This window comes from Toxorhynchites rutilus, chromosome 2, assembly GCF_029784135.1.
Source record: "Toxorhynchites rutilus septentrionalis strain SRP chromosome 2, ASM2978413v1, whole genome shotgun sequence".
In the NCBI taxonomy this organism is placed as follows: Eukaryota; Metazoa; Arthropoda; class Insecta; order Diptera; family Culicidae; genus Toxorhynchites; species Toxorhynchites rutilus.
Genome location: NC_073745.1, coordinates 321,908,369 through 321,929,643, shown reverse-complemented (window position 1 = coordinate 321,929,643; position 21,275 = coordinate 321,908,369). Strand labels below are relative to the sequence as shown.

The following is a 21,275-nucleotide window of genomic DNA, read 5'->3' as shown; positions in this document are numbered from 1 at the left end:
AATCCGCAAATGTTTCTATTGCCCATTTTTTCAACTCTGGGTCTTTTTTTAACGTTCTCTCACTCGTTGTCAGCCTCTTTGCTGCATTGTTGTAGCTATTTGGAAATTTCGTTTCCTCATCTTTCCATAGAAGTCCAACTTCGTATCTACCATCCTTGTATTTCATAGTACTTCTTAGAATTTGTTCAGCCTTTTCTTCTTCAGCTGATTTTGGTAGATTCTTGACTACCTTAACGCCGAAGTCTTCGGTGGAGAAATATTTCTGCAAAGCCTTGTTCATTTCATCTTCTTGCTGAATGACCATGATGTGTCCGCCTTGCACATTGGACGATATGTTGCCGAACATGAACCATCCAAGTTTGGTTCGTAGCGCTGTGGGCTCGTTCGGTTTTCTCATTCGCCTTTCGAATGGAATTAACAAGTGACTGTGACTCAGTCCAATTAATATCGTCGGGCGTATACTGCTGTAACTGCTCAACGGCAGATTCTTGAGGTATGGATACCTTTTCTCCATCACCTCCTTGTTGAAGCTTTGCTCTGGGAGTTGGAGATTCTTTATCGTTCTCACTCCTTTCATGACGTATTCTTTTTCATTGTTGCCGTTGATTCGTACCTGAACTCTACGGCTGTTTTGTTCGTTTCTCGTGACGTTCTGCGTCCACTTTAGCATTAACGGATCAATTCTTCCGTTGAGCCCTAACTTGTTCGCAATCTCCTCGTCTATTAGAGAGAGTGATGACCCCGCATCCAAGAAAGCGAACGTGTTGATGATTTTGTCATTATTTTTCAACGTCACAGGAACTATTTGGTAGAATACGTTGGATTTTGTTAGTTGTTGGTGATTGTGTATCTCACCATCTGCTTGTGTATCTGGACTATGCTGTCCTTCCGACTGATTTGAATCACTTGATTCTCTCTCATGAGATTTATGAATTAATGGATGATGTTTGAACTTACATCCATTAATTCCACATTGTTTTGCTCTTTTGCAGTCTCGCATCATATGGTTTGTAAATGCGAGACAGCTCAAGCATACCTTTGCCTTAAAGGCTAATTCATTTCGCTTTTCAGGCTTCATAGCCTTAAATCTGGTGCATTCGAGGAGTTTGTGGTTTCCCCGACATGCTTCACAATTGCGTTTTATTATTGTCGATCTATTTTCCTGATGCGTATTTACGTTAAATCGACGCTCAGGCCTCGTGTCTCGCGGCTGCGATCTGTTAATTTCTCGCGGCTGCGGTCTGCTTGTTTCTCGCGGCTGCGGCCTGCTGGTGCCATTCAGCAGTCTATTGGTTCTCGAATGAGGCTTCAGCCACTCATTGAGATCAGCTAAAGTCTTTGCCCCGTCGTACATTTCTTCAGTCCACTTCACCTGTAGACCGTAGGGCATTTTCCTTATGATCTCTTCCACCAATCGGTGGTCAATCAGGAATTCTTCTCTATCCATAAGAGAAACATTACAGACGAGATTATCCAGTGCTTCGGATATCTCGGTAATCAAATTCCGACTCTCCCTTTTGATATTGGTGAGTTCGGCTAGTAGTTCTTTATAGACTAGTTCGGGTCTTCCGAAATTATCTTCTAGTCTATCAATTATTTGGTCCATATTATTTGGATCCATCATTAACTGTCGGACGCTCCTCTCTGCGTTCCCGTACAGCACTGTTTGCAGGCGATTCAAATTTTCAAGCCTGTTAAATTGACCTTGTTTTGTGGTCTCATCAAAAGCCTTTTTAAATTTCGGCCATTCTCTGGCCGCACCTCCATATTTTGGCAAGCTCATGAGTGCTTGTCGCTTTAGGTAGACAGTCCATTCTGGCTCTGCCTCCTGATTTTGACCTTCGATGCTGTCATTATTGTGTGCTGAACTTGTACCTGGTTCAGCTTCGAATCTCGTTGTCCTCATGGACTTTACCAGAGCCTCCATTGCTGCTCTGTTCTCTTGCAAAATTTCTTGCAAGCTGTCTCCGGAAACTGATTGTCTGACTTTGACTTTCAGTTCCATCATTTCCCTTTCTGTGCTCATGCACTTAGGGCATACCCACCTTTCATCTTTCTTGGGTAGGTATGTGAGTCCCACACATGAAATGTGGAACCACCGATCGCATTCATCGCATGCGACCATGTCCTCTTTCTTGTCTTTGTCCGTACACAGACGGCAGTGCCCATTAGGGTTGGCTTTATATGCGTATGTAGCCATTTTAATTAACGTGATTCCTTCTTGAATACACGTGAGTTCAATTCAGATCTTTTTTGAGTGCTTAAATTTTCAAGTCTTATCTCTTTCTTATAAACGTGATTCCCTTTTGAATGCACGTGTGTTCAAATCAATTTCTATGAGTGCTTGAGTTCCAAGTCTTATCTCCTCTTACAACGTGATTCCCGTTTGAATACACGTGAGTTCAATTTCACTCTCTGGCGCGAGAGTTCAAATTTCAATTCTTGACTTCTTAGTCTTTTCAAAAGGCGTGATTCTGAGCCTCCCGATTTACTCCTCTTGCGCGAGGGATCGTGGTTCTTTTCTTGGCGAAGGTGTGAGTTTTAAATTTCCTCTCTGGAGCCACCAAAATATAATCTAAGGAACTGGAGTTCCCTAGATGCTTGCTATGAAGGCAAGACTTTTCGCTCGTCCTCTCTCGAGCGCTTCGTGATTAATCTAGGGAACTTATTTCCCTAGATGTCGGCAATTGAGGCCTGAGAATCACGGTTTAAATTTATTAAAGCCAGGGATCTATTTCCCTGGACTTGGTTGGTCTCTTATGGGCTAAGCCCCTTTGCGTGAACAAATCCCGGCTAGGGCAGCCACAAAACTTCAACCTCTTCCGGCTCCAGTGCGGTCCGGTGAAGCGAAGCAAATGGTCTGCTTTTCGGATTGGGATTTGTTCCTTTTGGTTATACCTTTTATAGCGTGGCGCCTGGTTGCCAACGCTTGGGTGTATCCGGATTCTGATGCGTGACGCCTGGTTGTCAACGCTTGGTGGATTTTCGGATCACGAATTGAACTTTGAACTACGAACTTTGATTTTGAACTAACGAATTAGACTTCTGATTTGAACTGTTTGATTTGAACTGTTTGATTTGAACTGTGAAATTGAACTGTTTGATTTGAACTGTGAAATTGAACTGTTTGATTTGAACTGTGAAATTGAACTGTTTGATTTGAACTGTGAAATTGAACTGACTTCCTAGGCCAGAATCCCCAGTATATATACCCAAGAATTCATTCCTAGGCGTTAAAACTATAAAGGAGAGAAGAGATCTCTCTTTCCTTCTCAGACAACCGAGCCCATATCGATTGTCTGCCTGCTATTTCCCTACATGTTATTACTACCCGCTTATCTCTGCGGACCTTTGTCGCTCTCGCTAGAGGGGTACAATTTAGAAAGTTTATTACTCATCGTCGGCTTAAAATATTATTTTTGTTTATAGCCCTTCGTATATTCGATAATGGGCGAGGCCAGGCTTATTACCAGCAATAATCTTTCGCCTGGTGCCTTGTTGTCTTTGTGTATTCCAGGCGCCTTATCTGTCTATGCTGCCTGCTCACGGTCTCAAATGAACACGTGATTTCCTATCTTGTATGCCTGCGCTACACTATGAGTAATACGATCTATTCAGAGGATCGTGCGGGTCACAGATTTGTTTATTTATTTGTCCCTACTTTCTGGTGCGTCATGCACCGCTTGTCTGAAGCTATACAAAAGGAAAAGAAAAATAAGAAAGGGATGAATCACATGGCCGTATCTGGTGATTCATTGGGCTATAAATTTTCTATGCGCTCGTTTGCACTTCAATAACATTATTTTATTTATTGGCCGGCCTTGCTATCTAAATTGGGTCCGTAACACAGCATTTACACGATACAACAGCAATATTTACAGAGACATACATGTAAACAAATTCTGTTGAAATTCAAGTGTGGAATATTCATATTAAACATGAAAGCCGTAAAATGTAGTTTGGAATTAATCTACAATTTTAAGCATGAATGGGGAACAAAATATTGAATCGACTGATTAAACTTGAAATTAAAATAAAAGCAAAATGAAAAAATGCGTAGTAAATGCGTATAAAACTAAAGAAAAAGAACTGAGTAATATTTACTTGTATATGAGATGGGATGCGGTAAATTAATAGATTTTTGCGATCTGCATAACAAAACATAGTTGAATTAACTGCTATAGCTATTATAACATTATAACATATAAACACAGAAAGCTATCTGAACCAAAATCACCATAGCAATTTAGTATATAATAAATTCAATCTACATGAAAATCTCATCTGAAAACATCTGAAAATATTCAAATCTGTTTAAAAAGAAAACAAACTATCTGGACAACACAACAATAACTTCCGAACTGAGCATCTCTATTAATCTTTGCTTTGCCATGAGACCCATTCTAGAGAGAGCGGCGCTCTGCACATCCACAACACACCCATAGATAAGACCTATCACACAACTACCGCAGGAGACGTTTCATTCGCTCCACCGCATTCCACCGCGTCCATCTAAAACCATTCGCTCACTCCCACCAAAATGGCCATTGAAATATTTTCCAAATCATAGATGTAGCCCTCTCACTATCACACATAATGAACTTTCGAGTACAAATAGTACCTTATGAAATTATTATGAACCCAACATTTTAGAACACATCACCTAAAAAAGGTTGAAGTGGTTGCGCTGTAAATAATGCCGTAGTTATCAAATCATATATTATAAGGATTTATGTGATACATGTCACAGCGTAGCCTCGGCATTGACGACTGCTTATATTGATCGACACTTTCTCTTCCTCTCACAACATCAACGAACACGAACACGAACACACTGCAAGAGAAGTGCAGTTCGGACAGCTTTCGGATCGGTTATCGAAACACGCATAACATAGAACAGAGAAGCACACGACAATTAAAAATAACTTAGCTGAGGTATGATGTTTCATGCCACCGTCCTTGTGTGATTTCCTCCTCGGTGTTAATAACCCCCCCCCCCCCCCCCCCCCAATAATGTGCCAATTGAAAACGTTTACTACCACACGCGCACAGAACCGAAGTACACAAGAGGGAAAAAAGAGCGTTGCGAGAGACAATATTTGCAACCATTAACATTTCCATAGAACGGAAAACATTATATTTGCAATGGTTGCATAATCAAAAACATAAAACCAGTATTCCCGAACTTCACTCTTAATTTTCTTAATTTCGCGCAAACCGACGGCTTTCACCAATAAACTGTTTCCAAGAGCACAAACTCGTCAAATCACGTCACACGACGAAAAAGCAAACGCGGAACGTCGGAAAAATACTTCCGTACCCGACGACGGTCAGGTCGAGACCCGAAATCCTGACGTATCCAGAGGACGTAAATTTGTTTATTTGGATTCGATAAATGCGCTATGGGATGTAATTGAGGACTATAAATATAGCTCACGTAGACCGATTTGCTCCCTTGGCCGAGTGGTTAGCGTCATAACTAACATGCCGGGTGTTCGGGTTCGATTCCCGTTCTGGTCGGGGGAATTTTTCGTCAAAGAAATTTTCTTCCGACTTGCACTGTGATCACGCGTATTCTAGAGCTAGCCACTCAAAATGCATTCAAGGCGTGTTATTTGGCATAGAAATCTCAACTAAGTACTAATAAAAATGACGCAAGTAATACTACGTTGAGACGGCGAAGTTCCTCTAGGAACGTTAGTGCCATTGAAGAAGAAGAAGAAGACCGATTGAAACATGGCGAAAGGTCTAATTTCGATTGTCCTAAATAAATAGAATATTTTTGTTTCTATTTTAAGGATTAGACTAACAGAGAGTTGCAACCCCATAAAATGGCAAAGGAGGCCACTGGCCCAAAACGATCGTTATGATTGATTATGTATAATATTGATTTAAATATAAAATAATAACTGTAATGTTTTTTCAACATTGTAGAGCTGGTTTTTGTAATTCAAACATTCGTAATTGGTGGACAAGACCCGAATCAGGACGATAGTGACATCGAATAAGGTCATTGATCTTTTGTTTTTACGTAATATATATTTTCAACGATATGGTTTTGAGGACATACTTTGAATGAAAGAATATTGAAGTTTCAAATAAGGAAAAAATTAATCTATCATTGCAAAGCTTTTAAATTAATAATTTTTAAATTATTCTCTAGTTCTTTTTCCATAATTATGACAACCATCTAATGAAAACCTGAATCATTTTCTGCTTTTGGCAAATTCCTTGAAACTCATCAGGTGTTTCATATGAAAATTAGGCTTCTGACCGACGCTACTGACCAGTTTCTGTTTGAATAATTATATCAAACCTCATGTCCCGCATACAAAATTATACGAGAATGGGAAGGTTAAGAGGATTAAACTTCATAATCCCATATGGGAGTAGCTTAGATCATACTGATCATGAGATGGATAAATTCGGGTTTACTCTGAGATATAGAAGATATTAATATTCGTCAAAAATGTAGAAACGGTTCTTAAAAAATGATTTTAACGTTGACCTATACTAAGTACTTCTCACTATTCAAACGAATGAGACAGAGCTGAGTACAAGAGTATGCGAGATACCGATTATTAAACTCATGATAGTCATGCTTTATCTCTAGAGTAATTTATAGAAAGAGGAAATAGAATTACATTCCCATATGTTCAACAACTTCATCATTCAAGAGCAACCAAGTATTCCTTCTCACCTTTGAACCAGCGTTTGATTCAGCAAACTAACGCACCAAGCAAATGATTCATGGAACGAGTCCGAATAGTTGGATTGAAATACCGAATTATCTAGATATAATCGCAAACTTGTCATTCTAAAACATACGTTCAATTAAATGGAATATTATCTCATACACGTATTAATTTTACCTACATAACGTTCAAACGCCCAAAATTATGCAACCGACACAACTTTCAAACGCCCGAAATTATGCAACTGACATGTCTCTTATAAACGGGAATGAACTCTTTCACTTCACGGAGTTCATTTTTACACGCAACTGTCCGTGACAATGATGATAGACACAAAGAAGAAAAGTGAAGTGTAAGTGACGTGAAAGCGTTTGTGACAGTGATGTTCGTGATCATGCCCAATAATAGCCACATAATCAAAATTTCACCGAAAATGCTACTGCTTCCGAGAACTAAGCATATGATCGTTCTCGACCTTTTTACCACATGAATAATCGAAATAAGCCACGATATAATTGTCATCTCTTAAAAAACAACCAGTTGAATGATTTCATGAGTATTTTGGCTCAAATTATCATGCAACCGTGAGTACTTTCAACATTGTTTTGTTTCTTACATATACATTCCATATTGAATGCAAATAATTACGACACGATATTTTGCTTGCCAATACAGATACACTTCGCCTACTGCTCCACTTCTATATGTATAACCCAATGAGGTTATGTCGAACAGAATTGGACTTGGATTTTTAGAGGCGAATGAACTGCAAATTTTGAAGCCTCTCCAAAACTAAGAATAGAATAGAATAGACGCTTTCATCCATAAGTTTTATCTGTCGTATCATTCGCCACACAAAGTTCCGTTCCGTTCATTGACGTTTAAGGTTTATTCAGTATATTACAAGAATTCGCTTTTAAACAGGCAATGAAAGGCATTTTCCTCATCATCTCATGTGTTGCGACAACACCCAGAGAAATATCGTGCGATCGAGCACGAACGTAGTTGACCGTAGTCAACTAAAATATGAAAACAGTAGGCCTTTCTTTTCCACGTTAGGAAGTTATCCATTCAAGACGAAAAGTACCAGCTAGCAACATCTCATTGTTATTCTCATTATCGAAATTCTCGTTCAGCTGCGAGATAAGTATTCAGTCAATCAATCTAGTTTTCGAAGAGTTGTACAATGATCAAATTTTCGTCTCTTCCTTTTCACCGAAAATATTTTTTTCAGAGTGAGGGATGAGAAGAAATCTCTCTCTCTCTCTCTCTCTCTCTGAAGTCAAACGGAAATTCTTTTTCGTCTCTCATTTGGTCGGTGTCAGAGCGGACTAAGTCGCAAAATTGAAAATTTCGAGTTATTGATTACATTTGGTTAAGCATTCTGTAAACTACATACCACATTTATCAAATTTGGAGAATCTCGCATACAGCAGGAATAACGGACCGAAATTGTTGCGGTTGATCAACGAAAACCTTTCATAGTATGCAGTCAGAGCGAACCATGTACCATTTACCATGGCGAAATGGCTCTATATCATATGCAGACAGAGTGGACCATGCGTCAATCATTTGTATATTGAATTTAAACAATTTTCACGCGCCGAATTCAAACCAACAAATCTTTTTCTTAAAGCTAATAGGTACATTGTTGAAATGTACTTTAATGTAATCGTAGTAGCATAGTAATACGCGTCGCTAAGGATTGTTAATAGTTGCTAAGAGATAGAATAAAATTTTCATTCCATTGCAAGCATTCAACTGAACAAGACGTTTGATTCATTTGCTCTGCAATAGGTTATGGGCCCAGGCAAATGGCCATAACTGAAGTTAAGAAGTAGTTTTATTTTAACTGAAGCATTAATCTCAAGAAGTGTATCAAGTAAGAAGGAGTATCCGAAGTAATCCGATGTCAAGATGTCGCGAAACAATTCTAGTATCGGAGATGGGGCGAACGGAGCTGCAGCTGGACCAGGAAGCGTTCGAGTTGACGGAGGTTCCGTGGCGTTGCCGGCCATTGAAAAGTTACGCGGAAGGGAAAATTTCACGACATGGGCGTTCGCGATGCGGATGATTTTGATCCGTGAAGGATGTTGGGAAGCAGTTAGTGCTGAAACCGACGAAGCACAAGCAGCGGTGCCAGCGGATATGAAGCAACGGGCATTGGCTACCATCTGTCTTAGTTTGGAAACCTACAACTATAGTTTGGTGCTGGATGCGGCCGATGCACGAGCTGCCTGGAAGAAGCTTGAAACGGCGTTCCAGGATAGCGGTCTGAATCGGAAGATTGGATTGTTACGAAAATTCACCTCGATACGTCTTGTTAACAGTTCCAGTGTGGAAGCTTATGTTGATGAGCTGATGAGCACAAGTCACAAGCTAGCGTCTGTGGGATTCAAAGTCGATGATTCCTGGTTGGCTGCGATGTTGCTAATGGGCTTGCCGGAGCAGTATGAGCCGATGATAATGGGACTAGAGGCGTCAGGTATTGCGCTGACAGCGGATGCAGTGAAGTCCAAGATACTTCAGGATGTGAAGATCGAACGGGGCGCAATGAATTGCAGTGACGAAGATGCTTTGTATGTCAAGCAGGGTTCCAGAAGGTTCAAACCAACGATGGTGAAAGCGGAGGTCGACGAGAAAACGTGCTTCAAGTGTCAAAAACCAGGTCACTTTGCTGCCAAGTGTCCGGAAAAGCAACAGCAACCGAAGCCGAGGAAGAACAAGGGTCTGTGTTCCATTTTCGCCATGGGAGATGTGATTACCGATGAATGGTACTTTGATTCGGGTGCCACTTGCCACATGGCACGGACGGAGCAGAAATTTGTGAACGAAGAGAAGGTGAACCATGATGTCGGAACGGCGAACAATACCAGCATGAAGGCCGTAGCGAAGGGTACCGTCGTTTTGAACAGTGACGATGGTCAAATCGATGTCAACGGAGTACTGAAGATCCCGGAATTAGCTACAAATTTGCTATCTGTAAGTAGCATCTGCAAAAAGGGAAAAACCGTTATATTCACCAAGGACAAATGTGAAGTTCGGGATGAAGACGGCGATCTGGTTATCACCGGTGTCGAGGAAGGTGGCCTGTACAAAGTCAATCGATCGGAGAAGTCACTTCTGGTAAGCGGTATTGAACTTTGGCATCGACGTCTTGGACATCTCCACGAAGGTGGGCTGAAGAAGCTAAAACAGATTGCGGACGGAATCGATTTTCAAGTCGGGACGTTGAAGAATTGTGTTGCCTGTCTGGAGGGCAAACATGCGAGGCGTTCGTTTCCTAGCAGCGAGTCACGAGCTGAAGAGCTGTTGGAGTTGGTACACTCCGACCTTTGCGGTCCAGTAGAGGTTCCGTCGTTGGGTGGAAGTCGTTATTTTGTGACATTTTTGGACGACGCGAGCAAGCGCGTGGCGGTTTATTTTTTGAAGCATAAAAATCAAGCACTGGGGGCGTTCAAATCGTTTAAGGCCAAGGCGGAGAGACAAACGGGTAAGAAGCTGAAAATCCTGCGTTCAGACAACGGAAAGGAATATGTGAATGCAGATTTCCGGAAGCTGTTGGAGTCGGACGGGATCCGACATCAAACCACGTGCCCGTATACGCCCGAGCAGAACGGGGCGGCCGAGAGGATGAACCGCACGTTAGTAGAAAAAGCGCGATGCATGCTCAACGATGCAAAGGTTGGAAAGGAGTTTTGGGCAGAAGCTATTTCGACTGCTGCTCACGTGGTGAATCGTTGTCCTACACGTTCCCTGAAGGACAAAACGCCTGAAGAGGCGTGGACAGGGAAAAAGCCGGATCTTGGGCATCTTAAGATTTTTGGTTCAAGAGTGATGACCCTGGTTCCGAAGGCGAAAAGGAAGAAATTCGATCCCAAATCCGAAAAGGGTATTTTAATTGGTTATTGTGAAGACACAAAAGGCTATCGGGTGTATGATTCTGAGAAGGGCAGTTTCCGCATCAGCCGAGATGTCGTAGTTCTGGAGGAAGGTGTCGTTATTTGTGAGGTGGAACAACCAGTGAAACCAGTGGAGTTCATGGAGCTTTGTTGGGACGAGTTCCGTGACCATCCTGCGTGTGGTACAGTCGAGCCTGTGACTGGTGCTGGAGTTGTTTGTGGTAATCGTGATGATATCGAGCCAGCGGAAGAAGCGATTGGTGTCGATAGTTCGTTCAGCGAAGCGGATGACTACGAGGATGCCGTTGCCGATCATGCGCTCCCACCGCAACTAAATAGACTAGCTGATGAAATGCAGCAGGAGTTGAGGCGCAGCGGTCGGGAGCGCCGTTGTCCAGGCAAGTACAGTGACTTTGTTAATTACAGTTCATTTCCTGGCGGTGTTCATTCTCCTCAGTTAACCTCAAATACGACGAGCGATGAGGATATAATGGATGATCCGACGAGCTACGAAGAGGTTCTGCGACGACCCGACCGAGATCGCTGGATGGTGGCGATGCGCGAAGAGATCGCTTCCCTTAGCGAGGTCCCGACGGGAAGACTCAGAGATACAAGGCCCGACTTGTGGTGAAAGGCTGCTCTCAACGACCTGGTCTGGATTACAACGAATTGTATTCTCCGGTCGTGCGATACGCGACCGTCCGATACTTGATGGCTCTGGCAGTGCGGTACAATTTGGACATCGACCAAATGGATGCAGTCACAGCTTTTCTTCAGGGCTAGCTGAAGGATGAGGAGATTTATATGCTGCAACCAGAAGGGTTCGCAGCAGGAAACGGAAAAGTGTGCAGACTCAAGAAGGCGCTGTATGGCCTGAAGCAGTCTAGCCGCGTATGGAACGCGCAATTGAATGAGGTGCTGCGTGAGTTCGGATTGAAGCGGTCGAGAGTAGATCCTTGCTTGTACTGGTGTGTTTATGAGGATAAAATGATGTTTGTGACCATCTACGTGGACGACCTCTTGATTTTTACAAACGATCGGAAGCTAAAGAAGAAACTGAAGGCTCATCTGCACAGTCGGTTCCAAATGAAAGACCTCGGGGAGGCGCATCACTGTCTCGGGATCAGAATCACGAGAAAGCGTGAAGAAGGCAAGCTGTGGTTGGATCAACAAGCCTATATCGAAGACATCATCGATCGTTTCGGTATGGCCGAGGCTCACCCAGTTGCAACACCTACAGATCCTAGCATCAAGTTGGACAAGTCGATGGCACCGAAGACGGAATCCGAAACGCATGAAATGAAGTCGGTTCCATACAAAGAAGCAGTCGGGTGTTTATCTTTCGCAGCTCAAGGCACTCGACCGGATATTGCTTTCGCCGTTAACGTTGTGAGCCAGTACAGTGCTAACCCTGGCCGTCCTCACTGGGAAGCGGTGAAAAGGATAATTCGGTACCTGAAGGGTACAACTACGAAGAGATTAGAGTACTTGGCAAGCGGTCCAGCGGAAATAGTTGGATACAGCGATGCCGATTGGGGAGGAGATACGGATGACCGGAAATCCACGACCGGTTACGTTTTCTTGATGCAGGGAGGAGCGATCTCATGGAACGTCAAGAAACAGCCAACCGTAGCCCTCTCGTCCTGCGAAGCGGAGTACATGGCTATGTCTCGCACAATTCAGGAAGCTATGTGGTGGAGCAATTTGCAGTCGCAGTATTTCTGTACGTTGCGATAACCAGTCGGCAATCAGCATCGCAAACAACGGATCTTATAACCCCCGGACTAAGCACGTCAGTATACGATACCATTTCGTGCATGATAGCCTGCAAAATGGTGTTGTAAAACTAAGCTATATGCCTACAACTGAACAGCCAGCTGACGGGTTCACAAAACCGATGACTGTTCAAAAGCAACAGAAGTTCCGAATGTTAACAGGCGTCGCGGATTAGGGAGGAGTAATGTAATCGTAGTAGCATAGTAATACGCGTCGCTAAGGATTGTTAATAGTTGCTAAGAGATAGAATAAAATTTTCATTCCATTGCAAGCATTCAACTGAACAAGACGTTTGATTCATTTGCTCTGCAATATACTTGAACCCGTTAGTGTAAAATATGCACATTCTGAGTATATTAAAAAATAAACTTGGTCCACTCTGACTGAACGGATCAGTGAAAAATGCTGGGCGCAAGTTATACCCCCCCCCCCCCACTAATTAGAAACGACGAACGATTGCGGTATTCTTGAACATCCAATATTGGCATTGTTGCTTTCATCCATCAAGGCGGTTTCTTTGAGATGGTGAAATATTCTCTACTCCAACCCGTGGATAAATATTCCGTGCTTTCCGCATTGTCCATCGCCAATGGCACATTTTACAGTCTCGATATGATAGTCGCTTTGTTCAAAATTATTATCGATACGCATTTTTTGCGAGAGGTTCCGTTCAGACCGGTGCTTTAGCTGACATCGAGGACATGTTTCATCCACTGCACAATCATGACTGAGTGGATTTTCACACCAGTGCAGAAATGCAAGACGTAGCCGTACTTTAAAAACACTTTCATCGGGTCGGTTGCAAAATATATCGAATCTGTCTAGCGCACCGCATAACTAGTAAAAAGTAACTCGTAGCAATTACCACCTTGCCTCTAACGATGTGAATTCCATCCTCCTTCCATCACTTGCAGATCGTTGAACTGATCCTGGACAACTGCCGCAGCACCAGCATCGAGGGCCTTACCGACAGCTTCACTGCGCTGGAAGTGCTCTCCCTCATCAACGTTGGTCTGGTATCACTCAAGAGTTTCCCCAAGCTGCCCAGCCTGCGCAAGCTGGAGCTGTCCGACAATCGGATTTCCAGCGGGCTGAACCATCTCACCGGAAGTCCCAAGTTGACACACTTGAACCTGTCCGGCAACAGGATCAAGGGCTTCGAGGAGCTGAAACCGCTGAAGGAGCTGGGGAAGCTGGAGGTGTTGGATCTGTTCAACAATGAGGTCACGATGACGGAGAACTATCGGGATAAAATTTTCGAGTTGATTCCCTCGCTGAAATATTTGGATGGGTGAGTTCGCACGGCATCAATTGGTCGCCTGTAGATAGTTGCATGATAATCCAGATGATAGTCGCTAATCAATCGCATTTTATTGTTTTCAAACAGATTCGACAAAGAAGACGCCGAGGCTCCTTCAGATGAAGAGGATGGTGGCGGAGAAGAAGAGGAAGGTTAGTATTGAACAGCTTTTTCAAAACAAGAAAAAAAGCAGCGTTACCGGATCTAGCGTGTCTGGTAAGTGATCCGTTTTCAATGCAGAAAAAAAACATTGCAGACAACGCATGTTTTTCGATCAATGGAATCGAAATTGATTTGAGCGAGCTAGCGAGGTTCGAGTCTCGGGTGAAGCAGAAGCGGGCCGCCGTTTCAGCGGAAGATTTCACCCAACCGCGGCAGGATCTGAACGGACTAGAGTCTAAACTAAGTCAACTGGAGCTAAGGCAGGAGGAGGGAAAAGTTGATTCTTCCGATGAGATTGTGGGTGACGCCAAAGATGACCTAGATTTGCTGTATGAAGAGATCCAGAATAGGAACAAACAACAACAGCAGCAGCCCTCCTCCAGTGAGCCACCGTCTCTCGGGTCGCTTCTGCTGGCATTCTTGTCCCTGCTCGCCTTCGTCAATCAGATCTGCTTTGCCCAGCAAAGGCAGCAGCTCATTGAGAGTTAGTTTAATCGTATTAACATATTATTTGCTTCAGTACTGAATGTAGATTTCTCCGTTTCATCTCCTTCCAGATATCGATGATTCTTCTTCGAGTTCCGAGGATGAATTCAACATTTCGCTTGCTGAGGTGAGAAAAGTTAGATTGATTGTAAAATCGTTCTTATGTTGAATGGAACGTTGTTTTCTTCGCACAGGTCTATAATGATAACCTTGATGAAGAGGGCGATGGTTCGGATTGGGGAGAAGAGGAAGGTGAATTTGAAGAGGACATTGATGAACCCACGGATGATGAAGCTGAAGGAGATGGAGTCTCCGACAGTGAAGGAGCTGAAGAGAAAGTGGCCTCTGACAGTGAAGGTATGTTATTGCGTCCCTCGGCCTTTAGCAGCACTCTGATATCATAGACGGATTTCGTGCCAACTCGCCCAGATGTTGGCATGACCCTCTCAGAACTCAATGAAACTTTCTGGGCGTGAAGACCTTACCTAATTAAGCTACTTGGCATGCTTAGTTTTCCGTAAATTTATCTAGACTAACATATGAAGAGGGCTGAATATTTTTGATCATTTTTTTATATTTTTTTTTCACTCGAAAATAGGAAGTCCTATTAAAAAATTATGTATGGAAGAGTTACAGAAAAATAATTGAATTTTCAGAATAAAAAAACTGAAAAAAATATTCTTTGAAATCCTACACAGAAAAAAATAGATTTCAAAAACTAAAAGTCGATTTTCTCAAAATGGTCATCTCAGATTTTGATTAAATGGTAGATAAATATGTCCCCTCCAACTCTTCCATACATTTCAACTTTTGCATATTTATGGCAGAAAAGCTTTCCTAACAAAAACAAAAAAGATTTTTTCTCGAAAATTTTCTATTTTTTTAGGTTTTATACGCCGTTTTTTTACGCGGATTTTCCAATTAACACGGAAAGGAATATTGCATATCTCTCTCATCTCACAATTCTTCTCCATGCTCCCTCAGAGTAAATTCTTATTTTATTATCGTCAATCTAAATTGTAGACCGATACATTCTTAATACTACTTAAAACTAAAAATCTAAAGAGAGCTGGCTGGATAATTTATTCGTTTAATTTAAAAGACGATTTTAACAAGTTACAGAATCATTTTTTTTTATTTATTTATTTCGTCAAACCAGCGTAGACTAAATATGCTGCCCAAATATTACAGTGAAATTTAACGATATCTTATGCTATTCAGATAGTCTTTGAGCATTGACCTTGACATGGTTACATCAATTGTTTCACTGTGTTCGTTACAGAGGCTCATCATACGATTAATAGGACTATATTTGGCATAATTCGTTCTTCGATAATCTATGTAAAAAATGTTAGGGTTTCTCAGGTTCCTAATCGGTGCGTAAAAATTTAGGTTTCCTAATATTTCTTCTGAGTCCACTCGTTGTGATATGATATCAATAATAAATAGAATCATGGCAGAGTTCCGACGTTCTTTTAGGCTTTTAATATTGATTAGCATGCAGCGTGCTTCATATGGAGGTATGAAGACCAGCCTAGTTTACGAAGTGCAAATAACAAAAATTGTTTTTGTACAGATACAATTCTGTCTTCGAGTGAAGTTATGTAGGGGGACCATACAATACTACAGTATTTGAGAATTGATCTGACGTATGTAATATACAATGTTTTTATTGTGTACGGATCGTGGAAATGGTAACTAAAGCGTTTAATGAACCTCAACATATTATTTGCTCTATGGATGATTGTATTATAATGATCCACGAAGGTTAGTTTCGAATCTAAGATCACACCTAAATCTCTTACTCGTTGACATCTACTGATGGGTTGATTACCAAGTATAACACCATTGTTCAATGGTGTTCTTCTTCTTGTAAAAGTAATCAAAGTGCATTTCCTAACATTGAGCTGTAATAAACTCTTAGTGCACCAATTATGAACTATTTCAACTTCATTTTTGAATGTTTGAGAGTCATCTTCATTCTTTATTTCCATATACAGTTTCATATCATCTGCGTAGATAAGGGCTTTAACACTCTTAAGAAAAACGCAAACGTCATTAACAAATAAAATGAACAAAAGTGGCCCCAAATGAGAGCCTTGAGGAACTCCGGATGTAACAAATATTGGTTTTGAACGATAATGACGGTATCGTTCAACGGTAATCAGTGCTTGTGACGGAACTTAGCGCTTATGATGCGTGAAAAAAAAAACCGTGAAAAAACCTGGGTGTACAGTAGGGTGCTAATGAATGTAAGGGAAAAAATCGACCCTAAAATTTCAAAAAGTTACCCGATACAAATGTTCACCACTTCGAAAAAACACCCTATGCCAAATTTCTGCTCAATCGGACTTAAGGGAAGGTGGCGCAAAGCGGCCAAAGTTTGATTTTTTATGAAAATGGAAAAATCAGCCAAGGGGTGTTTTCGAAAAAAAAAATTTGATACCAAATGTCTTAAAATTGCATGAAACGTCGAGATTTACAGTTACTAAAAAAAAAATTTGTCAAAATACCATTTTTCCAGCGGAAAAACGATCAAGTGCGTAAAATTTTTTTTTTTACAAAAAAAAAACTTTGGAGATAACTGTAAATCTTTACAAGTAATGCAATTTTAAGACATTTGACATAATTTTTTTTCCTGAAAAAACCTCGGTTTTTTTTCGGTTTTTTCGTTTTTCAAAAAAACTCTGACGTTAAAACGTCAATGACACAAGTAAATGAGCTAATATTTTTCATAGGGTATTTTATCATGCAAATCAATATTTCGTAGTTAGTTCCGAATGAAAAATCGAGATAACTATTTTTATTGGCACTAAAAACCATACTTTTCGTTTCGTATTCGGAAAAAAACTATTTTCCAGAGTGCCGATTTTTGACAAAAAAAATTGAGATGACACTAGATCTCGGCATTTTATGCAATTTTAAGACATTTGGCATCAAAATTTTGTTTTCGAAAACCCCGATTTACTGGGTGTTTTTCCATTTTCAAAAAAACTCCAACGTATATCCCGATAATCGTATTTTCTTAATTAATGTTGATGTTAACCAACGTAGTTTATTACGGTTACACTTGGGGTTGCTAACCCTTTCCCGTACAACATCGAGTCTCACTCGTAGTGTACTTGCATAACATAGGGCGCTAGAACGCTCAGCAGAGTAGTGAAATCACTTGATGTGTGACGTATTGAATAATACGGGAGGAGGTTAATACCAGCACGTTTCTACGTTGAATTCTGATGATTACGCAGAAACAAAATAATGCTATTTCTTTTCCACCACTTTACATTTGCTGCCAGTCACGACTGGTAATGGAGGCGATCTGGCGTAGTGGTAACATCCGTACCTCTCACGCTCAAGGTCACGAGTTCAATTCTCACTCCCGACATTCTTCCAAAAATGGAAGTTAAAAGTGACGAACCAGCCAAAATGTGTTGAAAATCACTATAATACAGAAAAAAAAAAATAAAAAACGACTGGTAATTCTCAAACAACTGCAGAGCCATTTTATTCATCCGTTAGGTATCTATACAATCCATTTATTATTATCATATCTACAGTGACTTACAGAGACTCTTAATAGATACCTAAATCTACAACAACTATTCGATGCCAGACCGACCTAGCAAGAGATTTTTGGCAGATAGCTATTGTTTGAGAGCTGTCGTTGCTCTCTGAAGAATTGAAACATATTGTATTACAAAAAAAAAGCTGAAAACTTGTACTTTAGCGTCCAAGGGTCACCATCAATCCATTTCTACCTGTTATTGATTTTTTCTATAACTACAACCAAAAAAAATGAATAAATAAAAATTTTCGAGAAAAAATCTTGAAAAAATTTTTGTTAGAAAAACTTTTATGTCTTAAATATGCACAAGTTGCGATGTATGGAAGAGTTGTATTGTTATCTACTGTTTATCTGCCATTTCATCAAAATCTGAGATGACCATTTTGAGAAAATCGGCTTTTAGTTTTTGAAATCGATTTTTTCCATTTTTTCGATTTTTTTAGAATTTCACAGGGGCGACGTGTTACCAAGTGAGCTACCTGTTCAATCATCAATGATGTGTATGTTTTCTATCGTTTGCATTGGAAACGATCAACAGAAAACTTTGAACCTCATATTTCATGTTTACGCAATGCGGCGCCTTAGTAGTAGTGATCGCTTCATACACAACTGACTGCGTTTGCCCTGTCGCACTTTGAAGATGCAGAAAAGTGTTTTGAATAACAACAGGTTCAGATGAAAGGTTTGAACCTGGTAGTGATTACTGCTTATTTCGTAGTGTTGTGTTGTGTTGCGTATTTCACCCACACAGAAAAAATAATAAGAATATTCGGGATAATATGGATTTTTTTCTTTTTTCTGAGATTGTCTACTTGTCTTATGAACAGTTTGAACAGGCGAACGCCACTGGAATTTCAAACAATATTTTTCCAGTATTTTTTGAATATTCAATTATTTTTCTAAAACTCTTCCATAGATCACATTTTTTGTTTTTTCGAGTAAACAAATTTTATGAAAAAATGATCAAAAATATTTCGCCCTTTCCATATGTTAGTCTAGATAAATTATCGGAAAACTAAATATGCCAAGTTGCTGAATTAGGTAAGGTCTCCACGCCCGGAAGGTTTCATTGAGTTCTGAGAGGGTCATGCCAACATCTGGTCGAGTTGGTGCGAAATCCGTCTATGGCAACACATTGATAGCGATATTTTTATTCCTTTCAGCCGACGATACCGAAGCCAGGGGTAAGAAGCGGAAACATGAGGGCAATGACGGTTAAACTTTCTTCTTTCGGAAAACCCCTTAACTTTAATTACTGATAATTGTAATTATAAGTTTGATTGTAAGATTACAAAATAATATTAAAGCGAAGGTAGAATGAACACAAAAATTGAGAAGAAAAATTTGACCTAATACAAATTTACAATAAACCAATTGTAGAGCAGAAAGCAACACAATAAGAAGTAGCCAACTCACCACCACATCCACACAGCAAGGCAACGATAGATTACAAGAAAAAAAACATCACCAATACAAAAACAGAACAGATGAACAATTATATAAGAAAAAGAATGATTGGTGAAAAATTTATACAGGAACAACATATTCCGGTTCCGGTTGCGATTTTTGCGTAGCCGAGCCGAGAAATTCGTAGAGATTGTGAAAATCACGCGAGAATCGGATGAAAATTTCATCGCTTTTGAAATATGAAACACGAAACTCGTCATCCTACTTCGAGTCGAGAGATACGGAAGAATCTGCTGAGTATTTGATCTGCAAACAGAGAAAGTAGCTGCAGGAATAGCTGAAATCAAAGGAATGTCAATAGTCCAAATGTGGAACACAGGATAAATTCGTTACGTTTAATCAGTGCAAACTAAGCTGAAAGTGAAAAGAACAAAATGCATCCCATTGCTTGTTGAATGTTATATCTTGTAAAGTGATTGTATCTCTTTTTGTAAGAATATTTTCATTAGGTATGATAATTTTCTATTTTCGTCAAGGCATGTCTTTCGTAGTTAGAGAGCCCACGCTCCTCGGCGCAGCGTGTGGCTGCCGTTGTTAAGCAGTCATTTTTTTGACAAGGAACAATTTTGAATCGATAAAAGTTTTACTCCCCTTCGCGGGAATTTTGTCACACACACACACATACTTCAGTCTCAGAAGCCGCGCTAGTTCACCACCAACACCAAAACCACACCACCAGTTTCATTAGTGCCTGTTCATTGGAAAAGAAATAAAATTAAAAAGTTTAGACCTTACAGCAAAATTGCGGAGCGATATGTTATATTTTTAGTGATTGAAGATACCTATTTTTCGCTATTTGTTCCCAAAATAATTGAATTGAAGTGGTTAAAAACAGACTTCACAAAGAGTCAGTGCTGCAAACAAAAGGTGTGTGTATAATAATTACACAACAAACAAAAAAAGCGGAAAAAGTAGAAATTGAATAACAAAACAATAGTATGCGAATGAGTTGAGAACCAATGAGGATGAGAAAAAAAGAAACAAAATTTATAATTAACTGAAAAGTATTTGTTTAAATAAAAAAAGTATTTCGAACTTGATGGCGTTAGAGGCGCATCGATTTGGTTTACCATCACGCAACCTATATTTGCTGGTAACGAGAATGTCCATGAATTTCGAACAAACGTATCAAACCATAACCAACTGCGGAAGGAACCGTTGTACTCGAGAAAAACCCAACAGAAAGTCTATAATATCCATGGGTTTCAAACAAAATTCGACAGCATCATCAGTGGAACTGTGGATGTTATATCCACAACCAGTAAAGCAACTACCCCCCAAAGACTGTGAATACTGGGAGCTCCATCCCGTTGCGAAAAAAGTGGACATAGTCAAGTACTTCAAGTCCGCCGGATACGCCCGTTCCGGTATCTATAATATCCTTACACTTCTGGAGAAGAATGAGAGCATTGAACGAAAGCCTGGTTCCGGTCGTCCGACGGTGCTACGCGATCGTCAACTCAGTTGAAGCTAAAGCAGAAGACGGAGGGAAGGCCGCTTCATCGTTCATCGAGACGTATTTAACGCTGGATGGAAACGACTGGCTGGACTACTTTACGCCCCTCACCGAGGCGGTAAGTTCCGACGTGACGTGAGTATATCGACGTGAGTATATCGCCCACACCAAGTTCTAAACCATCGGAAACGGAAAGATTTACAGCACAAAGTACCTGGCGGAAGTTGCCTCCTTCATCCAAAAATGTCATCGAGACGAGATTGTGATGTTTTGGCCGGACCCATCCGCGTAATGGCGAAGAAGTAGCTAGAAAAGATGAACTACTTGAAGCTAGATGTTGTTCCGAAGTCCGCCAGCCCTCCGAACGTCCCCCAGCTGCGTTCAATCGAGAATTTCTGGACAAACCTGAAGCGGAGGGTCTACTTCAACATTTTCGTGGCGAACACGGAGGAGGTACAAATAAAAA

The 21,275-nt window shown here is 40.8% G+C and overlaps 1 protein-coding gene across 2 annotated transcripts in view; it reads left to right on the top strand.

Annotated features, from left to right (window-relative positions):
- Window positions 1-20,428, top strand: part of LOC129771650 (acidic leucine-rich nuclear phosphoprotein 32 family member A) — a 46,301-nt gene extending 25,873 nt beyond the window's left edge. For both annotated transcript variants that reach the window (XM_055775517.1, XM_055775516.1), the window contains exons 3-8: window positions 13,288-13,664; window positions 13,761-13,825; window positions 13,930-14,319; window positions 14,393-14,448; window positions 14,516-14,678; window positions 19,050-20,428. In XM_055775517.1, coding sequence (XP_055631492.1) covers window positions 13,288-13,664; window positions 13,761-13,825; window positions 13,930-14,319; window positions 14,393-14,448; window positions 14,516-14,678; window positions 19,050-19,105 — 1,107 coding nt within the window. In that variant the 3' untranslated portion in view covers window positions 19,106-20,428. The remainder of the gene's footprint in view (window positions 1-13,287; window positions 13,665-13,760; window positions 13,826-13,929; window positions 14,320-14,392; window positions 14,449-14,515; window positions 14,679-19,049) is intronic.
- Window positions 20,429-21,275: the final 847 nt, after the last annotated feature.